At 38.3% G+C, this 15908-nt stretch overlaps 1 gene segment (V, D, J or C); it reads left to right on the top strand.

Moving 5' to 3' along the window:
- On the top strand, window positions 1-639 carry LOC114115823 (T cell receptor alpha variable 13-1-like). The segment is given in 2 exon segments: window positions 1-109; window positions 278-639. Coding segments are annotated over 2 exon segments (387 nt in total).
- Window positions 640-15908: the final 15269 nt, after the last annotated feature.

Raw genomic sequence — 15908 nt, 5'->3', positions numbered from 1 at the left:
AGCAGCTCTCCTGGCTGGAGACTGCAGGTCCACAATTGATCCTAAACGGGAAAAACAATGAAGACACCCATTGGAGCGTTAATCGCATTCTTGTGGCTGCAGCTGGACTGTGAGTTGAGGGTTAAAGGGAAACAGAGTGTATTAGTAGATATTCTTTAGATGCCAAGACTGGCTTTATTCAGGTTTCTTCTAGTTATTGTAGAAAAGGAAAAGTAAACTCCAGAGCTAAATAATCTGACAACCTTTCTCCTTTCTCTGACTTCTACTTTCTCCATAGGTGTCAGCCTTGGGAACAAGGTGGAGCAGAGTCCTTCTACCCTGAGTGTTCAGGAGGGAGACAGCTCTGTTATCACCTGCACTTATACAGATGGTAGCTCAGAGTATTTCCCTTGGTATAAGCAAGAACCTGGGAAAGGTCCCCAGCTCCTTATAGCTATTCGTTCAAATAAGGGCAAAGAGGAAGACCAGAGACTGACTGTTTTATTGAACAAGACAGCCAAACGTCTCTCCCTGCACATCGCAGCCACTGAAGCTGGAGACTCGGCTGTCTACTTCTGTGCAGCAAGTACACAGTGCTTCCCAGGCATCTTCTGTCTGTACTCAAACCTGTGACTGGGGCAACCCCCTTCCTTTGGCACAACCTTCAAGTTATAGCATTTGTCATAGTGTTTGTTTACAAGCACGAAAAACAGAATAAAAAGATTAGGTTTGATATGACACAAAAAGTGTTAAAACACATTCTGTTGGATGACTATTGCTTACTGAATTCTTGAAGGGAGTTAGGTTTTACTTTAAAATTCAGGCTTTAAACATTATCCTCAATGGTGAAAAATTGAAAGTATTTCCCCTAAAGTCTGGAACAAGACAAGGGTGCCTACTCTCACCACTACTATTTAGCATAGTTTTGGAAGTTTTGACTACAGTAATCAGAGCAGAAAAAGAAATAAAAGGAATCTAGACTAGAAGAGAAGTAAAACTCTCACTGTTTGCAGATGACATGATCCTCTACATAGAAAACCCTAAAGACTCCACCAGAAAATTACTAGAGCTAATCAATGAATATAGTAAAGTTGCAGGATATAAAATCAACACACAGAAATCCCTTGCATTCCTATACACTAATAATGAGAAAACAGAAAGAGAAATTAAGGAAACAATTCCATTCACCATTGCAACAAAAAGAATAAAATACTTAGGAATATATCTACCTAAAAAACAAAAGACATATATAGAAAACTATAAAACACTGGTGAAAGAAATCAAAGAGGACACAAATAGATGGAGAAATACACTGTGATCATGGATCAGAAGAATCAACATAGTGAACATGAGTATACTACCCAAAGCAATCTATAGATTCAATGTAATCCCTATCAAGCTACCAATGGTATTTTTCAGAGAACTAGAACAAATAATTTCACAATTTGTATGGGAACAGAAAAAATTTCGAATAGCCAAAGCAATTTTGAGAAAGAAGAATGGAACTGGAGGAATCAACCTGTATGACTTCAGGCTCTACTACAAAGCCATGGTCATCAAGACAGTATGGTACTGGCACAAAGAGAGAAATAGAGATAAATGGAACAAAATAGAAAGCCCAGAGATAAATCCATGCACCTATGGACACCTTATCTTCAACAAAGGAGGCAAGAATAAACAATGGAGAAATGACAATCTCTTTAACAAGTGGTGCTGGGAAAACTGGTCAACCACTTGTAAAAGAATGAAACTAGAACACTTTCTAACACCATATACAAAAATAAACTCAAAATGGATTAAGGATCTAAACATAAGACCAGAAACTATAAAACTCCTAGAGGAAAACATAGGCAAAACACTCTCTGACATAAATCACAGCAGGATCCTCTATGACCCGCCTCCCAGAATATTGGAAATAAAAGCAAAAATGAACAAATGGGACCTAATTAAACTTAAAAGCTTCTGCACAACAAAGGAAACTATAAGCAAGGTGAAAAGACAGCCTTCAGAATGGGAGAAAATAATAGCAAATGAAGCAATGGACAAAGAATTAATCTCAAAAATATACAAGCAACTCCTGCAGCTCAATTCCAGAAAAATAAACAACCCAATCAAAAAGTGGGCCAAAGAGCCAGACAGACATTTCTCCAAAGAAGAAATACAGATGGCTAACAAACACATGAAAAGATGTTCAACATCACTCATTATCAGAGAAACAAAAATCAAAACCACAATGAGGTACCCTTTCATGCCAGTCAGAGTGGCTGCTATCCAAATGTCTACAAGCAATTAATGCTGGAGAGGGTTTGGAGAAAAGGGGACCCTCTTACACTGTTGGTGGGAATGCAAACTAGTACAGCCACTATGGAGAAAAGTGAAGATTCCTTAAAAAGCTGGAAAGAGAACTGCCATATGACCCAGCAGTCCCACTGCTGGGCATACACACTGAGGAAACCAGAATTGAAAGAGACACATGTACCTCAATGTTCATCACAGCACTGTTTATAATAGCCAGGACATGGAAGCAATCTAGATGTCCATCAGCAGATGAATGGATAAGAAAGCTGAGGTACATAGACACAATGGAGTATTACTCAGCCATTAAAAAGAATACATTTGAATCAGTTCTAATGAGGTGGATGAAACTGGAGCATATTATACAGAGTGAAGTAAGCCAGAAAGAAAAACACCAATACAATATACTAATGCATATATATAGAATTTAGAAAGATGGTAACGATAGCCTTGTATGTGAGACAGCAAAAGAGACACAGATGAATAGAGCAGTCTTTTGGACTCTGGGAGCGAGTGAGGGTGGGGTGATATGGGAGAATGGCATTGAAACACGTAAATTATCACATGTGAAACGAATCGCCAGTCCAGGTTCGATGCATGATACAGGGTGCCCAGGGGCTGGTGCACTGGGATGACCTAGAGGGATGGGATGGGGAGGGAGGTGGGAGGGGGGTTCAGGATGGGGAACACATGTACACTCTTCACGGATTCATGTCAATGTATGGAAAAACCAATACAATATTGTAAAGTAAAATAAATAAATAAAACTGAAAAAAAATTAGCTCACTTGTTTAAGTGGTATCATTGTTGCCATAATTTTAGAAAAGTTGGGTAAAATAAAAGATGAGATAAAAAAATAAAGTTCAGGCTTTAAAAATGACTTTATATTTGCTATCAGACTATTTTTCTCTAAATGAATGCTTGGGAACAATAGTACATTCTTATTATGGATGGGTTCTTAATGCTTGTGTTTCAAAAATTATGTATGTTATTTTTCACTTATTGTAAAAATTATATTCTAAATGTAGAAAATATGTCTAATACAAATATGTAAAATTTATAATTCTGCATCCAGATAATTTATTGCTAATATTTGATTTACTCTCTTTTTAAGTTCTAGTATGATTAGAATTCTGATTTTTTTTTACTTAATATTGTATCCTGAAATGAGCACTTTTAGTTTCATTATCTTCATCTCTAACACCTACTTTTTAATGGCTTCATGAAAGATTTTTCTCACAATTATATTTAAAATTTTCTTTTTATATTTCTGGCAAAATTGGACTGCCCTTTCTATCTATTCTGAGTACTTTCTTGTTGAAAATGTGACTTGGGTTTTCTTTAGAGCCTAATGATGGAGCATATATAATTTTGTATGTTTGAGGGAAATCAGAATAGAAAGTGATTTATTCAAGAATATAATTTGAGAATTAGGCTCACAAATATATTCTTCTTTTCAAAAATGTTATTAGTGTTCACGTTTACTTTCATGTAAGTTAAAAGGGAGAGTTGTGTCTTTTAATCAAATTCCCTTTTGGTATACTTTTGTAATTACACCCTGCTGCTGCTGCTAAATGGCTTCAGTCATGTCTAATTCTGTGCGACCCCATGGACTGTAGCCCACCAGGCTCCTCCTTCCATGGGATTTTCCAGGCAAGAGTACTGGAGTGAATCACACCGTGACCTATATTAACTCCATGAAAACCTTGATTTTATATTTTTTTCTTTTCAGAAATTTTATATGAATAAGTGAAAGTTGCTCAGTTGTGTCTGACTCTCCAGGCCAGAATACTGGAATGGGTAGACTTTCCCTTCTCCAGGGGATCTTCCCAACCCAGGGATTGAACCCAGGTCTTCCACATTGCAGGAAGATGCTTTACTAGCTGAGCCACAAGGGAAGCCCAAGAATACTGAGGTGGGTAGCCTATCCCTTCTCCAGGGGATCTTCTTGACCCAGGAATTGAAGCGAGGTCTCCTGCATTGCAAGAGGATTCTTTACCAACTGAGCTATGAGGGAAGCCCCATATGAATAAAGTCATACAATAAAAAAAGCTTTTGAGAAGTCTGCATCTTTGTGAGGTGGAGCATATGGTATTGGGCATGTATGATCACTTTCCCTGCCACCACTATTTTTTAACCCAATTGTTTTGAACTTTTAAGTTATTTTACATAAATAACTCATCATTTCAAGTGTTTGAATTCCTTTAAAATTTTATTTGTATTTTTACAAAAGAAACATTATGGCAACTGATAATGAGCAGGTTCATTGGAGTGTTGGACCAACTCATGATCAAGTTAAGACGTATTCTTCATGCAAAGCTAACTGTACCAACTCCATTATGAATTTTTCTAATATTTTTAAGACAAATGTTATTGGTCAAATTTCACTTTAGCAGTACTAATTGGGGTATGTTTATTACTTGGTGTTGACACTAAATAACATCTCCAACAATTCTTTAACATTGTTGCACAATCAATGGGCTTGTTGAACCAAATTATAGCATTAGGATGGTTACTACTTCAAGTGAAGCCAATATGTTAGTAAGTTATTTTATTGGTAGGAGAAAATCATAAAGTAGGGGAAATCATAAATATATAACACACTAGTGCTAAAGTGGGCAAGTACCACTAAAAAGATGAAAAATAGAAGAATGCAAAAGATAGTGTGACAGTGGTTCCAGATATCTTAGAGAATTCTCTAGTGGTCTTGCATGGAGATATCCACTTTAGGCAGTTGTATATTTGTTTCAAGGATCTTGGGTCAACACCATCTTCTGCAGATTATCTGCTTCGGACCATTCTCTGGAGAACCTTGGCTTAATATCTCTAATGTAAATAACTTTACAGTTCTTGTCAATTAGGGATGCATGATGTTATAGTAGTTGGTACACATGTGATGAAGGATCGATTTCCTGTACTTTACCTGCTGAATTGATAACAAATAGAACATGTTAAAGTCATTTCCACAAGTTCAATGGCAGTTTTTCTCTGGGTATTTTGCCAGTACTCAGTCATCCAGGTTGTCATGAAAAAACATTAAATGAAAGGCTAGGAAATGAACCTGTGCCTGTGATGAAAGGACTGATTATAATGGGTTTATTCATTTAGTTCAGTTGGTGAAGGATTGGAATATGTGTCATTTGGGCCCTTGTGAATTACCTAGGCATATCAGGGACCAGCTAGTAGTGAGACAACGTATGACTTTGTGAAAGAAGAAAGCAGGGCCGTGGGGGCCAAGACTAATTAATAATGTATTAGGCCACAGTATTTCAAGGGTGTCTGATACTGTAATTCATTTCAGTTCTAATATTCCATTTGTTCTTTCCACTTCTTCAGAACATAGAGGGACAATAAGAGTAGCAAAATGTCTGAGTGAGGGCAAAACTTCATATAACTATCTCAGAGAAACTGCTTCCTTATAGAGATACAATTTGAAATGACACAGGTAGTAAACACAGCACCAAGTTCATTTTTAATTATGGTGAGTGCTGTGGTTTATCAAAAGATTGCTTCGACCCATGTGAAGAATAAAAATACTGTTACTAGTACATACTCATAACCCGTGGAGATGTGAAATTGTTTAAATTTCTTTTGGAAATACCCAAATATTTCCTTGGTATAGTATTGTAGTTCATATTTGACTTTTACAAATTTTATGGGTTTTTATGGCTTCCAAGAAATGCATGAAGTGATCCCAATATCTACCAATCTAGAAAAGTTTTCCCACAATAATTTTTACAGTGTTGCAGCTAATATTTCCCTAATGCCATATCTCAAGATTTGGGTAAGAGTTCAATGGAGATCATTTGGCTTCACCAGACAGCTGTCTTGGCTTTGATATATTGTGTCCTCATGGATTAAACAAATCAATCATTCTTAGTCATTCCTTACAAAATCAGGGTCTAGCATTCTGAACCTAAGATGGAATTTTTGAGTCTTTCTGTGGATTTGCCTTTATGTTCTTGAAGAGGTTCTTGCATAAGGACTTTACTCAGAAAGTTACGTTTAATGTGATGATCTGCTCAATCATTTTTCCCCATACTCTGCAGAGTCTTTCATGCTGAGAGACTTTGTCTTTATGACAAAGTTTCTTTGAGTAGCATGATGACATCAAATACTTCATGTATTTAGTGTTCATTTTAATTGGAGTACACAAGACATATGCCAAGACTAAGAAAAGCCAGGGAGTTGGAAATCTCTGTCTCCATTGTATTTGGAAGCTATGAACTGCATTCAAAACCTACCGACCAACACTGAATACAATTTTTTTTTGTAAATTGACTTGCCCAAGAGAGATGCACAAGTTCAGCTACTTGTATTAATTATATTTCCCCTAAGGATTGAGTTTTATAAAGGGGTCTGGAGTAATTATTGCATAAACAGCCTGGTATTGTCCCTTTCAATTTTTAAGATTAAATACTTATTAATGAAGAAATTTATATGAGAATGTCTGAAAGATCTGTTCTGGACATGGACACTTCTTGAATGATAGAAGTGTAATCATGAGAGTCCTTTGATTGAGAAATATATTACAGTTGAATAATGGGAGGAGAAATTCATACTATTTCATATTTATTCAGCCAACTGACATGAAAATGTTGAGTGTGTTCAGAGAGTTATAGTCACGTGGTACCATTATATTTAATGGAGATACTAGAGCAAGATTTGATAACATTTCAACCAATTTAGATGAGGCTGCTGTTATTTTGAGAAAAGGCTGATAAACTTTGGATACTGTATCAAGAGGTAGAATAATAGGCCAGGGATCGTTGTTATTTGCCATGATGTTGAACAATATTCCTAGAGCATGGCCTTACTTTTTACATACATATGCAGAGAAAAAGTTTCATTACTGTCAATAATACTGCAATCACAGTCCTTTGTAGGTATATGGGGTCACCTATGATATGTTCTCCATAGAAATGGGCATACAGAATATAGAAGCTTATTGCAGTTCATTTAGGGTCTCAACTGAAGTAAAGGGAAAAATGTAATTTCAAAGATTTGATAACCTGATGACCAAACTCTGGTGTCTAAATGGCCTGTCTGAATGAGTAGAGCTGGGCTATAAAAACTAATAGAGAAGAGAAGGGGACTTCTGTGATAGGACTCAGTGTGAGTGTGCATGTGTGCTAAGTCACTTCAGTCGTGTCCAACTCTGTGAGACTATGGACTGTAGCCTGCCAGTCTCCTATGTTTGCAGATGGGTGCTTTACCCCAGAACCACTTGGGAAGCCAACTGCTGAGTCATGTTCAACTCTGCAACCCCATGGACTATAGCCTGTCAGGCTTCCATGTCCAAGGAATTCTCCAGGCAAGAATACTAGAGTGGGTTGCCATGCCCTCCTCCAGGGGATCTTCTCGACCCAGGGGTCAAATTTGGGTCTCCTGCATTGCAGGCAGTTTCTTTACTGTCTGAGCCACCAGGAAGCCCCTTAATTTGAGCAGCTTCAGTCTAAATTCTTCAGCCAATTGTGATTAGATTTTTTTGCTTTTGACCACAAGACAGGCAATTGAACATTGATAGTGCAGAGAAATAGCGCCTTAACAGCAAGAAGAACAAAAAAGTTACAATAATTAGTCCAAACAGCTTTCCCTTCTTATTATTAAATGGTTTATTTCTACCTTAGGAGATGTGAGGGTGGATGCTTATTATATCTTACACTGTTTCCATAATGTATTACACATAATATTTTAAAATAAGAGCTACCTACTCAATTTCTTCACAGATGCAATGACTGAACACAACATTGGTGGGGTCATCAATCTTTGCTGAAATATTAGATTTAACTCATTTTTATTTTCAGATGTAATTGATAGCAACTGAAGAGCTGGTTAATGCAAAAGGAAGTTTGGGTTGAGTGAGACTCTCACCTGGTCCATAGAAAAGTTGACATACCCACATCCACTTGCTACTCCAGGAAACCCCTCTTTCCTGTTGTGGAGCTGCAGCATCACATTCCCAGCAACTCTTCCCTCACCCTATCAGGCTCATCTCACCTTGACACTGAGGAAGATATTTTCCATCTAGTGGAAGAGCTGAAACATGCTTCTCTCCAGCCTTCTGAAGGTGGTCGTGGCTTCACTGTGTTTAGGTAAGGATGGTCCTGATGGGATTGTGACTCCTCTGTGACCTAAGGACTGGAAGAACAGGTAGTCTTATGGGAACCCTAGGAAGAAGGGGTAGTAGGATCTAAATTAGGATTTCCTTATTCCTGATTCTATTTTTTTCCTTTAGGATCCATTATTGCCCAGAAGGTAACTCAAGACGCACAACCAATGTTAATACAAGAGAAGAAGGCTGTGACCCTGGACTGCACATATGACACCAGAGATTCAAGTTATAGTCTATTCTGGTACAAGCAACCCAGCAGTGGGGCAATGATTTTTCTCCTTCGTCAGGATTCTTATGGCAAGCAAAATGCCTCAGAAGGTCGCTGCTCATTGAATTTCCAGAAAGCAAGCAAATCTATCACACTTGTCATCTCAGCTTCACAGCTGGAGGACTCTGCAGTGTATTTCTGTGCACTGAGAGAGCCCACCTGTGCCAAAACCCAGGGCTCTGCTCCACCTGCTGTAGGGACCAGGGCAGGGGATTGGCAGCACAGATAGGAAGTGGCTAGGACGGCAGTACAGGTGCAGGGTAGGATGGAAGACACTCACCCTGAGAAAATACCTCTCTAGGTTCATAGACCATGTTCAGAGTTATCATCAAAAACACCTTTATCCCTGACTCATTGTCTTGAAGGTAGACGCATAGCATTTTTAGCCAAAGATCGGAAAGAAAGAACAGCTACACAAAATCTTTGCCATTTGATGATCAGATTGAGCTAGAACAATTGGCTAAGGAAGTTCAGAAACATATGATGGAAAAATCAGTAAAAATATGTGTGAATTGTTGGCTTTTCAGGTCAATTTTTCAATAAATATTTATGGATTATATGTTGTGTGGAGGAAGAAAAATTCTCCCCTACCCTCTTTGTGTCCCTGGTTAGGCCTAAGAATTAAACTGACCTAAGATAGATTAGATTGACTAGTTTTCTGCGAGTATGGAGCTAAAAAGCCTCTTGATGAAAGTGAAAGAGGAGAGTGAAAAAGTTGTCTTAAAGCTCAACATTCAGAAAATGAAGATCACGGCATCCAGTCTCATCACTTCATGGGAAATAGATGGGGAAACAGTGGGAACAGTGTCAGACTTTATTTTGGGGGGCTCCAAAATCACTGCAGATGGTGACTGCAGCCATGAAATTAAAAGATGCTTACTCCTTGGAAGAACAGTTATGACCAACCCAGATAGCATATTCAAAAGCAGAGACATTACTTTGCTGACTAAGGTCCGCCTAGTCAAGGCTATGGTTTTCCCTGTGGTCATGTATGGATGTGAGAGTTGGACTGTCAAGAAAGCTGAGTGCTGAAGAATGGATGCTTTTGAACTATGGTGTTGGAGAAGACTCTTGAGAGTCCCTTGGACTGCAAGGAGATCCAACCAGTCCATTCTGAAGGAGATCAACCCTGGGATTTCTTTGGAAGGAATGATGCTAAAGCTGAAGCTCCAGTAGTTTGGCCACCTCATGCGAAGAGTTGACCCATTGGAAAAGACTCTGATGCTGGGAGGGCTTGAGGGCAGGAGGAGAAGGGGACGACTGAGGATGAGATGGCTGGATGGCATCACTAACTCAATGGACGTGAGTCTGAGTGAACTCCGGGAGATGGTGATGGTCAGGGAGGCCTGGCGTGCTGCGATTCATGGGGTCGCAAAATGTTGGACACGACTGAGTGACTGAACTGAACTGAACTGAACTGAAGATAGATTAGAGGAGAAAAGCATGCAAATTTTGTTAAATTTGTACTTGTACATGGGAGCCTCCACAAGAAAATGAAGATCTGAAGGAACACCCCGAGCAGGGACAGTTTTTATACTTCTAGGATGAAGCAACAATAAATCTGTGAAGAACTGACAAGACCATGGGCTAGTGATAGTCCACTTAACCCCTGTGTATCCTAATCTTTCTTGAATACAGAGAGTCCTTGGTGCCATTATAGAATCTCTCTTCAAAAAAAGAATTTATTTACTGCTTTTAGGCAGAGAAAAAGGGATCCTTTCCTGCATTTACTCAAAACAATTTTTGTGTCCAAGAGGCATAATTTGAGTTGACATATTCTGGTTTCCTTCAATTATGTTATAGGCATTGTTTTCAATAATGACGGTCCTCTCAGAATGATATCTCTTTTTATAGACCACGCTGTTTTATACTATTTCTGAATTAGTCTGATCTAGGTCTGTTTGGTGTGAGTCCATGGTACTCATATTTACTTTCTAAGGTGACTACTATGCAATTTTCTCAGTTTGTAAAGGACTGTTAATATTTTTCTTTATATTTTAGTTTTTACCTTATCTTCAAACAAATTTCCCTCTCAATATTCCTACATGTTCATGTCTCTATACTTAGTTAATTTAACTTTCTTTTTAATATTTATTTTTAATTTTCTTCCAAGTACAAAAATGTTATTTAGGTTAAATAACTATAGTATGTAACTCAGGAAATTAGTGTGAACAATAAAACAAAATGAAGGAAATCAAAGTGAAGGAATTAAAGATAAAGCAGAAATTGACTGATCAAGGGAAAATAATAAAATCAATAATAAAACCATAACCTGACATTTAAAAAAAAGGGTTATTTTAGTACTTGGAAGTGTATTAACAGATGAATTTGATCTGGAAAGGTTTCCTTTCGACCTAGCATGATTCACTCACTATAGCTGTTCAGAACATATGTATTTGTGTAAGCTTATCTGATTTTGGTATCACTTATCTGATATTTTGACTCCTCTCTAATTTAATTGAAATTATAGATATAGCATTTATTCCTTTTCTTTAATCTCCTTGTTGCATTTAGTTTATTTCTATTTCTGTGGTGTATAAGAAAAAAAATGATGAGTTTTTCTCAACCATATTTATATTGAAATCTTGGCTTCCACTTACTGCTTGTGTATTTGTCTTTTATTGTGAGGGGATCCAAGTTTTACTCTAGAAGGTGCTGGGGTAGTAACTGTGGTCCAAATTTATGAGATGTAGAGATGCTTCAGATTTCTGTAGTGCATCTGAAAATTATTCTCCTTTCTATCCATAGACCTCTCATAATCTTGCGGAAGTCTCACAACTATGATGATTCTGTACAGGTCAAACCATGGTTTAGATAAAGTAGCAGTATAGAAAGGACCAGGCTTCATGAATAACGGCAAGAAAAAGGGAAGAATTTTGGCTTTTAGCACTTTGTAGTCAGTGCAATAGGCAAGAGGAAGAAACAAAAGGCAAAGAGTTTTGAAAGGAAAAGTGAAACTCTCTTTAGTCACAGATAGTATAATTGTCTGAGCATAAAGTCCAATGGATCTATGAAAGAAACCTACCAGAAAAAATAAGAAAGTTAAAGTCAAATATACACCTCTCATATGATTCAGCCATTTCACCCCAGATATTGACCCAAGACAAATGAAAGCATGTCTATAAAAAAAAAATCTTATTCACACATATTCATAACAACTTTATTTGTAACAGCCCTAAAATGAGACTAACCTAAATGTACATCAACAGATGAAAAGATAGGGAAATTGTTTTGTATCCATATAATGGAATACTACTCGGCAACACAAAAGAATAAGCCATTGATAGTTATAACCATGAAAGAATCTTAAAATAATTTTGCCGAATGAAGGAAGCTAGACAAAAGGTATACATTATCCCATTTGCATCATGTTATACTAAATAATAACAAGTTTTACTTGTTGTTAATAACAATTAATAACAAGGAGGTGGGGAGAGGGTCGAGAGGACCCCAAAGAGATGTGAGGAAACTTTTGGTGGTGATGCACAGTTCAGTGTCTTGATTGTGATGATGGTTTCACAATTATGCATATATATATGTACATACATATTTGTCTAATCTTATAAAAGCTTTCTTTAAATAAGTTCTGGAGAAGGAAATGGCAACCCATTCCAGTATTCTTGCCTGGAAAATCCCACGGACTGAGAAGCCTGGTGGGCTACAGACCATTGGGTCACAAAGAGTTGGACACGACTGAGTTACTTCACTTTCACTTTAAATAAGTTCAGTATATTTTTATGAAAACTATGCTTTAATAATGGCATTAAATCCAAATTTAACAAATATCTTTCTTCATTGTTGTACAAGACTTCTGGTGTGACTCAAATGCAAATATTTGTGCTCTACATTCTTACTGGCCTTAAAATATGTTTTCTTTTTAAGCGTAGATAAAACTTTCTGCATCCATGCATTCTATACTCATTTTTTCAACTCAGCGTCGTCAAATCTGTATTGTTTTTCCACTTTATATCAGAATAAAAGTTTTTAGCTTCTTTTCCTGAATTCCTTTCTAGCATAATTTTGAGGCAGGTTCTGGCAATGCGATTTGGAAGGTGAAGGAGAAAGGAAGAAACATGTGAGGCCAACCAGTATCTGAGTCTGCTTTTCCTACTTAATTGGAATATGGAAAACCATTCACACATTGACTTTGGATTCATGGAATGCCCTGATCTGAAACTGTGGAGAGTCCATTCTCTGAAAGAAACTGAGCTAGGCTTCCATCTATGTGTCTAGGGACTAATGATTACAGGGGCTTTATGGACTGTTTCCTTCTCCAGAACTTTAGCCTGATAGCCCTCAGGGTTTTTGGTTTCTTTTAATTTTTTAAATAAAATGAACATTCATAAAAAGCCAGCTTAAAAAAGCGAGCTAAAGAAGACTTTTTTTTGCTGCTGGTACTTCACAGAAAAGAATCATTTAACACAACGTGTATAGTCATAGGCTTCCCAGGTGGCGCTAGTGGTAAAGAACCAACCCGAGAGTCCGTCCCTGGGTCAAGAAGATCCTCTGGAGGAGGATATGGCAATACACTCCAGTATTCTTGCCTGGAGGATCCCATAGACAGAGGAGCCTGGTGGGCTACAGTCTATACGGTCACAGAGTCCGACACAACTGAAGTGACTTAGCACAGTGTAGTCATGGAAACATTTTTCCATTCTGAGCCCAGAGCTTTCTCCCTGAACCTTGGCAGGTATCTTTGTCTAGACATTGATCACAAATGAAATTTTGTTGGACTGTTTTCAACAAAACCTCCCAGGGAGCTTTCAAAATTACAAATTCACAAGTCTCAAGTCTGGAAAATATGATTCATGAAATTTGTGCTGCATCTGGAATCTGTAATTTTAAATCATGCACATATTGATTCTATCATCAGCTGTTGTATAAATATCAATTTATAAGTCTTTAACAATTTGAAAAGCCAGGAAAGAAGAGTCCTAACTCAAGCTCCAGGCTTTTGACAGAAATTCACATCTTTAGGGTTCCAGACATGGTGGAGGAAAATTATTTGGTTAAAGCTTGGCATCAAAATGTTGGTATAACATTTTGCTTATTGCTTATTACATTAAGTAATAAAAAGTGTACTTGAGATTAGATATCTACTGAGTGTATTATTAGTAGGATTTAGTAAGATTAGTATTTGTAGCTCAGACAGTAAAGAATCTGCCTGCAATGAGGGAGACACAGGTTCGATCCCTGGGTTAGAAAGATCCCCTGCAGAAGGGAATGGCAACCCACTCTGGGATTCTCACCTGGAGAATTCCATGGACAGAGGAGCCTGGCAGGCTACAGTCAATGGGGTCACAAAGAATGAGACAGGACTAAATGACTAATACTTAACCAGCTTGAAACTGTGAGAGAATAAGATATTCATATCAGAACATAAAGTAGAATTTCATAAATTCAGGTTATGGTGTTTCTTTCTGACTAGGATTCACATTTTCATTTTCAAATGATTTTTATATTCAGGAATACATGACTATTAGTAAGATATGTGACATTTCCTCCTTAAAAGCTTTCATTAAAAGACAGGATTCCTTACAATTGATATAATTTAGGACTAGTCCCTCATAGCTCAGTTGGTAAAGAATCTGCCTATAAAGCAGGAGATCTGGGTTTGATTCCTAGGTCAGGAAGATCCCCTGGAGAAGGAAATGGCGAACCACTCCAGTATTCTTGCCTGGAGAGTCCCATGGGCAGAGGAGCCTTGCAGGCTACAGTCCATGTGGTTGCAAGAGTTGGACAAGACTTAGCGACTAAACCAACCAACCAAGGAAACAGTGCATTTCAAAAAGTAGTGATTCCTCAAAGATTGTTTATTCATCGTTTTTGTTTAATTGGACAGATATTTTGTGATGTAATTAATCTCAGTTGACTACTCTACATATTAGGGTACAGTGTTGAAAAGTAAAGAATCACTCAGTAATGACTTGGTTTTTTATTACTTCTAAGTTCAACCCCAAACGCTTTTCTGGTATTCGATGAATTATGACTAGCTCACATGGAATACATGACGATGTAAAGGACTGTTTTAACATGCTCAAAGAGATTGGTATCTTTTCAGTTACAGACATACCCTAGGGATGTTCTGTTAAAGGACTTCTGTCAGGTAGGTAGAGGCCTAGCAACAAAATAGACCTAAGAGGTTAGAGCAACTTGTTCAGATTTCCAAGCGCCATCTGAAGACTGGTATCGTGTTAGTGTTAGTCGCTCAGTCGTGCCCGACTCTTTGCGACCCAATGGGCTGCAGCCCACCAGGCTCCTCTGTCCGTGAGATTTTCCAGGCAAGGATACTGGAATGGGTTGCCATTTCCTTCTCCAAGGGATCTTCCCAACCCAGGGATCGAACCCTGATCTCCTGCACTGCAGGCGGATTTTTACTGACTGAGCTACAAGGAAAGCCCTGAAGACTGGTATATGTCTCAAAAAATAAAGCTGGGGATGAGAACAGGTTTGGGAGACTAGGTTACACACATCCTATTCCTCTCTCTGTCCACCAGAGGGTGCAGCTTCCTGATGCCAGCACATTTCCTGTGTGAAATGCAGGCTTCGATTTGTCACTTCACTGTGATTTCAACCTTTCTTCCTCTTAAAAGTCAAGAGCTTTATTCAGGTGACACTCCAGAGATGAGCTCTTCGCCAGGCTTAGTGACCGTGATACTCTTAATGCTTCGTAAGTAAAATGCCTCTTAAAACGTGGATTCTTCCTTCTATTATGTCAGCAAAATCTTTAACCATAATTTTATCCTAGAAAAATATGCCCAAGGTGACACAGAATTTTTTTTTTTATAATTTGCCCAGGACAAACCCATGGAAACTCAGTGACCCAGATGGATGGCCAAGTGAGTCGTTCAGAAGGGACTTCTGTGACTATAAACTGCACTTATTCAGCCTCTGGGTACCCTGCTCTTTTCTGGTATGTCCAGTATCCTGGAGAAGGTCCACAGCTCCTCCTGAAAGCCATGAAGGCCAACGACAAGGGAACCAACAAAGGTTTTGAAGCCACATATAATACAGAAACTACCTCCTTCCACTTGGAGAAAGCCTCAGTGCAAGAGTCAGACTCGGCTGTGTACTACTGTGCTCTGAGTGACACAGTGACGGAAACTGCAGGGGGAGCTGAGCACAAACTCTGAGCAGCAATGGGGCCTGGATGCTGAGTCTCTGATCCCCTCTGGTCCCAGCAGAGTTTATGGTGGCTTGTCACTCAGTCTCTGGTTGATACAAAAATCATACCAGTGTCTAGAGCAGCAG

The sequence above is a fragment of the Ovis aries genome, chromosome 7 (genome assembly GCF_016772045.2).
Source record: "Ovis aries strain OAR_USU_Benz2616 breed Rambouillet chromosome 7, ARS-UI_Ramb_v3.0, whole genome shotgun sequence".
Lineage (NCBI taxonomy): Eukaryota > Metazoa > Chordata > Mammalia > Artiodactyla > Bovidae > Ovis > Ovis aries.
This window is presented reverse-complemented; position numbering and strand designations above follow the sequence as displayed.